This window comes from Myodes glareolus, chromosome 4 (assembly GCF_982192425.1).
Source record: "Myodes glareolus chromosome 4, mMyoGla1.1, whole genome shotgun sequence".
In the NCBI taxonomy this organism is placed as follows: Eukaryota; Metazoa; Chordata; class Mammalia; order Rodentia; family Cricetidae; genus Myodes; species Myodes glareolus.
The window spans coordinates 187,763-197,579 of record NC_142029.1 but is presented as its reverse complement, the minus strand read 5'-3'; the positions used below and the strand labels follow the sequence as shown (position 1 = coordinate 197,579).

The 9,817-nt window shown below is 36.9% G+C and overlaps 1 protein-coding gene across 1 annotated transcript in view; it reads right to left on the bottom strand.

Moving 5' to 3' along the window:
• Window positions 1-405: 405 nt before the first annotated feature.
• LOC125393434 (uncharacterized) overlaps window positions 406-9,817 on the bottom strand; it is a 28,892-nt gene continuing 19,480 nt past the window's right edge. The window contains 4 exon segments of the mRNA XM_048423927.3: window positions 406-577; window positions 580-1,591; window positions 2,747-2,807; window positions 3,009-3,135. Of these exon segments, the coding sequence (XP_048279884.3) occupies window positions 548-577; window positions 580-1,591; window positions 2,747-2,807; window positions 3,009-3,135 (1,230 nt within the window). The 3' untranslated portion in view covers window positions 406-547.

The window sequence follows — 9,817 nt, the reverse complement described above, 5'->3', positions numbered from 1 at the left end:
ATAAAGACTACCATGACTTGCAAAACTTTGCAACACTGATTATATTTAAGTGGTTTCTTCGCAGTATGATTTTTTTCTTATGTTTTCAAAGGTTTCTGATACAAAGGCTTTATCACATTGATTACATATATTGGATTTATCTCCAGCATGTGTTCTTTTATGTATTTTAAGACTACTGTGTTGTGAAAAAGCTTTACCACATTGACTACATTCATAGGGTTTCTCTCTAGTATGTATTCTTTTATGTATTTGGAGACTACTTTGACAAGTGAAGGCTTTACCACATTGAGTACATTCATAGGGTTTCTCTCCAGTATGTGTTCTTTTATGTATTTGGAGACTACACTGACGTGCAAAAGCTTTACCACAATGACTACATTCATAAGGTTTCTCTCCAGTATGTGTTCTTTCATGCCTTCGATAATGAAACTGGTGTGCAAAAGCTTTACCACACTGATTACATTCATAGGGTTTTTCCCCAGTATGTGTTCTTTCATGACTTCGATAATGACTCTGAAGTGCAAAGGCTTTACCACATTGATTACATTCATATGGTTTCTCTCCAGTATGTGTTCTTTTATGTATTTGGAGATTACTTTGAGATGCAAAGGCTTTACCACATTGATTACATTCATAGGGCTTTTCTCCAGTATGTGTTCTTCTATGCCTTTGAAGATGATTGTGTTGTGCAAAGGCTTTACCACACTGATTACATTCATAGGGTTTCTCTCCAGTATGTGTTCTTTTATGCATTTGAAGATGACTATGACATGCAAATGCTTTACCACATTGATTACATTCATATGGTTTCTCTCCAGTATGTGTTCTTTCATGATTTTGAAGTTGACTGTGACATGTAAAGCCTTTACCACATTGATTACATTCATAAGGTTTCTCTCCAGTATGTGTTCTTTCATGAATATGAAGATAACTGGGAGATGTAAAGCCTTTACCACACTGATTACATTCATAGGGTTTCTCTCCAGTATGTGTTCTTTTATGGATTTGAAGATAACTATGACATGCAAATGCTTTACCACATTGATTACATTCATACGGTTTCTCTCCTGTATGTGTTCTTTTATGGATTCGGAGACGGTTTTGACATACAAAAGCTTTACCACATTCATTACATTCATAGGGTTTGTCTCCAGTATGTGTTCTTTTATGTACTTGGAGATTACTTGGATGTGCAAAGGTTTTACCACATTGAGTACATTCATAGGGTTTCTCTCCAGTATGTATTCTTTTATGTATTTGGAGACAACTTTGACGTGCAAAGGCTTTACCACACTGGTTGCATTCATAGGGTTTCTCTCCAGTATGTGTTTTTTTATGTATTTGAAGATGACTGTGACATGCAAATCCTTTAATGCACTGATTACATTCATAGGATTTCTCTTCAGTATGTGTTCCTTTATGTATTTGGAGATGACTACGGCATGCAAAGGCTTCATCATATTGAATATCTTCAGAGGGTTTCACTCCAGTATGGATTCTTTTATGACGTTGAAGATGACTTTGATATGCAAAGGCTTCAACACATTGAGTATATTCAGAGGGTTTCTCTTCAGTATGATTTCTGTCATACCTGCAAGGTTAATTGACACATGTAAAAGTTTTACCACATTCATAACACTGTTGAATCTTTATATCTTAATGAATTAATTTTACAATTTGGTCTAATTGTATAGAGTAATTGGATATTAATCTTTTATCACTTTGTTTATACTCATTTTGTTTTCCTTTATTAAGGGTTGTTTTGTGTATGGGAAGAAACCTGTGGTGGTAGGAGCCTGGCTCCTGTGGTGTAACTGGCTCACATTTATGGCATCTACTTTCTCTATGAGATTTTTCACATATTTGAAGAGAACTGGAAGAATTCAGATCTTTATTCTACTAATTACATTGATAAATTTTCCTATACTGTGAGTCATATTAAATTTGTAAAGTGAACCAGGACAAACAGAATTGTTCACATTCCCAATACTCCTAGGGCTTTTTTGCAATGAGTTCGTTGATGTATTCTCAATGAAGCTAGAAAACTAATTACTTGTAATCTTGACTCACAATCAACAAGTCTACTCAACCTGGGGACTACTACATATCTTCTAATTGTTCTGAGGTGGGGAGAGGTACATTGCTTCTTTCCATATCCCTATGCTCATATGGCTTGTATCCAGAGTAATTAAAGGAAGAATAACAAATAAATGTTTCCACATTGCATTCACACAGTTTGACTTTCTGTTCCTCACAGACATATGGTATAGGAATTAAAGTTTTTCCATAACAAACCACCTTAACTCGTGACTCTAACTACACATCTCACTAAACATCAAAGACAGAACAACTATATGAGTCACACTAGGTTTACTGAGTCTATTTGCTTATTGGGTTTTGGACATACACTTATCACTATTCAACATATATGTTTTTGTAAAATAAGAGGTATCAAACTAAATGGACTGGCAGTTCTATAGCATAGATCTGAGGGAGCTATGATTCAAATGGTGATATCTGTAAAGGCATTGATTCCTTGTCTTCCTTCTTAAAAGAATGACTTGCAAACACAATTCACTTACCTGTCATTGAGGAATAGTGTTTTGTGAGAATTTAATTATCATCAATGCCCTGTGAGCTGTGCTTATGAACACTGCTGCTTTTTTTTTTTTAAAAAAAAAACCTTCCAGATACATTAAATTATCTTCAGAGGCACATTTGTATCAGCTTGCACATAAACATTTACCTTCCATGTCTTCGAGAACTTTGACAATGTTCTTCAATATTGTGATCTTCCCATTTGTAGCCTAAAATATAGCACCAGGAAATGTATGATATATTATTGGAAACTGCAAACTTTAAGTTGTTATCTTCAGTGATCCTTAGATCCATGCCTGACTTATTCACCTCATTCTCCTCAATCTCAATCAAAATTACAGAAAAGCATTGATAAGTAAGAAATAGTTTTCCCATTATTTTAAAACATGAAGGAAAATTCACAATATTACCTATAGCAGTGAGGTTGATATAGGTCTCCAGCATCACATCTTTGTATAGATTCTTCTGGGAATGATCCAGCAAAGACCACTCTTCCCAGGTGAAGTCAACATGCACATCATTATAGGTCACTGCATCCTAAAATATACCATATATTATATAACAAAAAGCATGATACTGACAACATTGTAAATGTATACTTTTTTCTTTAACAATATAATCTTATAATTCTGGTGTTTCCCGCACTTACTCTAAGACACAGGAATTTTAATATAATCAAGTCACTTTAGAAGGAAACTGAATAGGAGGTTTACCCCTATCATTTCTGAACATTTCAAATGGAACAGTATGTTGCAAGAGAAATGCCTATTAACAGACAAAGAAAGACAAGCAAATAGATAAACAGTACTGAGTACACATCACAGAAACTGTATGAACAAATACTAACTACAAAAAATATGAGTAAGCTGGGTGTATTGGCCCATGCCTTTAATTCCAGTACTCAGAAGGCACAGGCAGGTATATCTGCCTCTGAGAGGAATGTTAGTCTAGTCTCTGCAATCAGTTCCAGAACAGCAAGAAGTAAATATTAAGAGCTTGTCTCCCCTGAAAAAAAGCATCAATCAAACAAAAAATAGGACGAACTCAGAGGTTTTTTCTTTTTTACTTAAGATCCTACAAAAAGTTATGCATTTATTCCAGTTCTGTATTCATCTTCCAGAAATCTGAAGTGCTTCAGTTTAAATAGCAGCTTTAATAAATCTTATTAAAAGGAACTGTGCATTTAAACTGTTACAGATAGACAGATGAAAACATTAGCAAAGTAAATGTTGATCATAAATAACACAGGGCAGGAGAGATGGTTCAGAAGTTAAGAGCTCTTGCAAGTCCTGCATATAGGTGTACTCAATTGACACTACATATGTGAGTGATCACAATTATCCATTATTCCAAGCTCAGGGGTTCTAAGACCACCCTTTGACTATTGTGAAGACATGCACATGTTGTGCATATCCATATATGCAGGCAAAAAACCAGATTCATTTAAAAATTAAAACAAATAGGAAGAATGTCAAACACCTGTAATTCAGTTACTCAGAGCCCCAGGCATATTAATGTCATGAATACTGACATCCTGGGAAAGAAAATGATACCCTCTGCCAAACTGCAAAATTCCAGTTGGGGTTGCAGCTCAGTAAAACAGTGTATGTTTGACATGAACAAAAATCTATACTCTAGACCCATCATACAATTATATAAACATATAATTATATTTTAAGGAACCTAGGAATGTTGTCCCACCTTTAATACCAGATTTGGAAGCAAGAGTCAGGTGAATCTCTGTGTTCAAGGACAGTCTGGTCTACAGACCAACTTTCAGGACAGTAAGGGCTACTCAGACAAACTTTGTCTTTAGAAAAAATAAATTAAAAACAACAAAATTAAAATAAAATCAGGGTAACAAAATGGCTTATCATTGAATGTCAATCACTTCAGTTGTATCTTATGTGATATATTGATATCACCTATAACAGTGGTGAAATCATGACAGCACAAGAAGGAAGCTGGCTGATTAGTTTCAATCATAACACAGTAGAAACAAAGAACAGGAAATGGGTTGAGACTATAGACACTCAAATCACATCCCCAATGAGAAATGTCTCCCAGAAAGGTTCCTGCAACTAATGTTTCCACAGGCTTCACAAAGAAAGCCACCAAGGAGAAACGCATGTTCAAATACATCATTCTATCTGAGAGTTTTTCATTCACTTGAATAGATTCTGACTCAGGTCACTATAAACTCATGGTTATCTAGGAAGAAAATGCATTTAGTCACCTCAATGATCTTCATAGTCTGTAACAGCCCCTACACTCTTCAAATGTCCAAAATCTTTTCTGAAACTCAAGACAATCTCTTGACTGTATTATAAAACAAGTTAAATAAATCTGTCCAACATACAATGGCACAGACTGCTCTTTCCCATTGCAAAGGAGAGGAATTGAGACATACTGAGGAAAGATTGGACCAATGCAAGACTGAAACACAGCAGGGCAACCAGACATCTGGGGCTTCTGCTGTGGAATAATCGTCTTGTACACGGTAAAGATTTGTCACCCAACTGGTTTAATAAAATGCTGATTGTCCAGTAGCTGGGCAGAAAGTATAGGCAAGGCAGTCAAACTAAGAATGATGGGAAGAAGAAGGGCTGAAGAAGGATGTTTAAAAGAAATCCCACACTAGCTCAGACTTGAGAATAATAGATGTTTACTTATTTAGGGGTAGACTCACAAATCAGAATCCTTTGCTGGAACGGAGAACAGAATCTGAATCCCACAGCCAGAAAAGAGAGTGGACATATGCTTTACATTGGCATAAACAGTATAACCATAACCAGTGGGTGGTTAACTTAAAGGCTATTGGCTTTATGATTTCCTACAGCAAAGGGTGGAGTCAGGAAAGAAGCCATGTAGCCACTGCACAATCAGGACATGTAGAAAATGAGGTTAAGAAGTCATAAACCAAGTGGCAAAGCATAAATAGAAACAGGTGTTAATTTAAATGTAAGAGTTACCCAGTAACATGAATGAACTATCGGCCAAGCATTTATAAGTAATATTAAGCCTGTGAGTGGTTATTTGGGAGCTGGTGGGCAGGAGAGAGACATATGTCTATATATGGCACTCAAAGGTTTGGCAAGAAATTTGACATTAAACCTGAGAAAATTTTAAGAGGATTCTAAACAAACAAAAAAGGAGTCAAACTCAGCTTTCTGGTAACCACTTTTTCTCCACAGGCTCTCTCTGTTTGCTGGCAGTGAGCAGAGGTGAAGCTCCTTTAAGAGATGGCTTCCTTATTCAGTGTTAGTGGCAAAAACAGGAGCCTCTTTTAAGAGGCTCTATTACCAAACACTAATATGGTGTTTATAAGCAAACAACAACACACTACTCAGTGGCAGCATGGACCTAGAACCTCCCCATAGTTGGGGCAATAAATGAGGCTTCCACCAGTACCTACAGCATGAGACTAGAATTTAAGAAAGCCAAGGAATGGGTCAGAGCCAGCCACCAAAGTCACTGCTTTGGTCCTAGTCATGCCGCTTAGCAGTTTAAAGACTCATGTGGTCAGAAAAAAATATATAGATATTCAGTAAAGACAGATTCAAATGAAAATTTTAAAAAATCCCTCTAAATGGTTTGCAGTATTGCAGTGTGTTTAAAATTATACATAGACTTGGGAAAGAAAAGAGAAGAAATATATAGTTTTAAAATAGTAAGTAAAGTTCTTAAAAGGGGAGTAAAGTAACATAAAAAAAGCCATGTAAAGATGGAAAATACACAGCAAATTGGACACTGTATGTTATTGTGTTGTCTTTGCATTGTTTGACTGCTGAGGGAGGAGCAACAACTACTGAGAGACATTTGATTATAAATGTTGCTGGATTAATCCAACCTATACAGTTTGAAAATGTGTTGACTTCAAAATTTAAGTCAAAAAATATGTTACTTTGGAGAAGGGGTTATGCTTTTGTTTCAACAGAAAATGAAAGTTTCTGGATTCATTCCAGGTTAAAGAAAATCAGGTTTGATTGAGGATTACTCCCTGAAATCCTGACTACAGACATAGAGAAATAAACTTAAAAAAACTACGAGACACATGATGTGTATTTTACCTGCTCAAACACATAACAGAAAATCATCTTTGACTGACCTGTGTACAGTGAATAAACAGTCTATACTTGTATCAATGTAAATATGTAAATTACTCTTAAAAGGTTATATATTTTCAGAGCATGGAGACCAGACACCAATAAAAATAGATGACCTTGGTGATCCAGCATTTCAAAAATGCCTCTATTACAGTCTCCTCAGAATTCTGTATCCAGAGCTTAAAAACTGCTGGCTGAGATGATCCAGCCTTACAGAATACTCCAGTCGGAACTTGGCCATATCGTAAATTTTCTCAGGGTCCCCCAAAGATTACCAGTGCCCCCAGTCAACAAGAAGTAGTCTAGAGAACAACACCCACATTCCCAAATAATGGATTATGAATGTTTACCTTTGTACAATGGGTTGGTTACAATTTTTTATTATTCATAGTCAAAAAAAGGCTAAATAAAAAAGTTAAATTCAGAGATCTCTTTCTAAAAGAAGAAAAGAGGATATAATATAAAATTGATAGAGAAAAAGGATAGATTATTGAATCTATTTTAATGCAAAAATCAACTATTAGTTTCTCCACAGAATGTCTCCAAACCAACAAACTCAAGGAACTCATAACATTATATAGTAAATTTTCATAAAACAAAAACTAGTGAAGGTTCATCATTTTCCAGAGAAACAATATAACTAGATTATAACTAAAAAAAAAATCATACAATGTAGATAGTACTACTAATAAAAAGAGATACAAAGACAGACCTACAAATTTAACATGGTCCTTTGAACAAGGATTAGAAGATTCTAACCAAAATTAGAATCAAAGAAATCACTGACCACCACTCACCCTGTGCACTCCAGTTCTTTCCTTTGCCATTAATAGAAAATGGGTGGGGTAGAGATGATTTTTCCACCAAAATTAGATTTGCTTAAATCCTTCTGATGTTTCTACATTGCAGAAAATAATTTTGACTATTAAAACTATCTCATTCTCTTTTGATAAAGAAAATGATGTCCATTAGGATCATTTATTAACCATTTTGTTTCCTATGAAGGATGATTAGGTGTAAGTCTGTATTATATATCTAAAGCAACCCATTTGCCTCTAATTGCTATATAAATCTTTAAGACTTTTGGAAACAAGTCTACCTCCATTTTTATGTGCATGTTTGTATGTGTGAGAGAGAATGTTTTCCATGTGTGTACAGGTGACACACCAAGAGTGTGTCAGATCCCCTGGATCTGGAATAGCAAGTAGTTATGAGCCTCCCAATGTAGGATGAATAATAAAAACCAAGAGACAGAAATTGGGGCTCAACCTGAGAACCAGATAAGCAAAGCAGCCAAGCCACTTAAGAAGTCTTACCTCTACCAGGGCTAGGTGACTACAGACTAAGCAAAGTAAGCAGCAAGAGCCTCTATTCCTTCCCATTTTAAATTCTCTCTAGTGCTGAGATTAATGGTGTATGACTTCATAGTACTGGAATTAAAGGTGTTAGGCACCACCACCTGGATTTGTTTGTATATTGATCTTGTGTAGGCAGGTGGCCCTGAACTCACAGAGATCTTCCTCCAACTCCCAAATCCTGAATTAAAGGTGTGTGCCACCACTGCCTGACCTCTAATGGTCTAGTTTTGCCCTTCTGATATTCAGCCAAACTTTATTTATTAAAATATAAATAGAGTATTATAATATCTGAACTTGGGTGTTGGTATCTGAACAGAAGTCAAGAAGAATATTTATTGAGTGACATGGGCTGCCCATATACTTTAACTTTTTATCTAACAAACTAAAAGTCTTTCACAGATTAACAACAACAGAAACCGAAATAAAGAAAGAAGCAAATAAATGATTCCTGTGAACTTGATTGTCGGATCCCAGGCTTTTCCCCTGCTCCATGAGGCACAAAACGCAAGATGCTAGAACTGTTTTCCGCCTACCAGCCAAGCTTCCTGCTAGCTCCTGTGCTACCTCTTGTGCCTCGTTTTATCTTTGATATGGTAATTTCCCACCTACAAAGAAGGGTTCCCACAGCGCCTAAACCTATCCTAACTGTCTGTCGCAGCACTCTTGCTAGCACCCCCTGCCTGCGGAGAAATTCCTCTGGGGCTTCTCACACCTGGCTGGGAGGGAGTTTGCTCCTCTGGGGAAAAGAGTATTTAACCTGGCGGATACTAAATAAATTTGGCATTTACCTTTTGGCAAATGACCCAGATCTCTCTCTCTCTCTCTCTGTGTGTCTCTGTTTAACCCCTAGACCCTTGCCCCAAGCTCGTGGCGAGGTACGGAAGGTGCGCAATCCGTGCCGGGAGGAGGGAAGCGCAGATTCAGGTGGAATCCACACTTGATGAATCATTATTAAGATGTTGAGACCAGGTAGGCTGCCACAGACCTTCCCCACTCGCTGTTACCCAAGACCCAATATTCAGGGTTGCCCCTATGGCTGCAAGAGAACTCCAGTTGCAGTTTATCCTCCCCTGTTCATGTCTCCTGATGATTCCAAAACCATCTCCACCTGCCCTTCCCTTCACAGCTCATATCTGTATCCCAGCACCTAACTGCATGTCATATCTGACAGAAGGCCAATTTAAGTTGCACACAGATATAGTGCATTATCTGTTACCCCAGATCTGATTTTCACAGTTGCCCCTATTACTGTAGCACAAGAGCAGAGGCAACTTCCCCTTCCCCATCTCTATGCCTCCTGTGTATCCCTAAGATCATTTCTCCTGACCTTCCCTTCCCCCAGTTTTCAACACCAGCAAGCATTTTCCCTTGAACACACCAGCCAAGAAGGCCAGGACAAAGGCCAATACTCAGTCAAAACATGCTCTGAAACTCCAGAGACCAAACAAAAAAACTCCAGGAAAAATAAACTCCCATCCAACCAAGATGAAATCAGAAACCAGCACCTAGACCCATAATCACACCAAAGTCAGATGCCCTAGCATAAAAAAAATAATCAATAGCAGCCAAGGCATGTCACCACAAGAGTTCAGCAGGCCCTGAAGATTCTAACATAGCTGAAATATAAGAAAAAGACTGCATGAAGATGACAGAAGCCCTTAAAAAGAAAATTCCTTAAATAATTCATGAAAATACAAACAAATATCTTTGTTCCAAACACAAGGTCTCCCTGTTATAATTCTCCTGGTCTTCCTT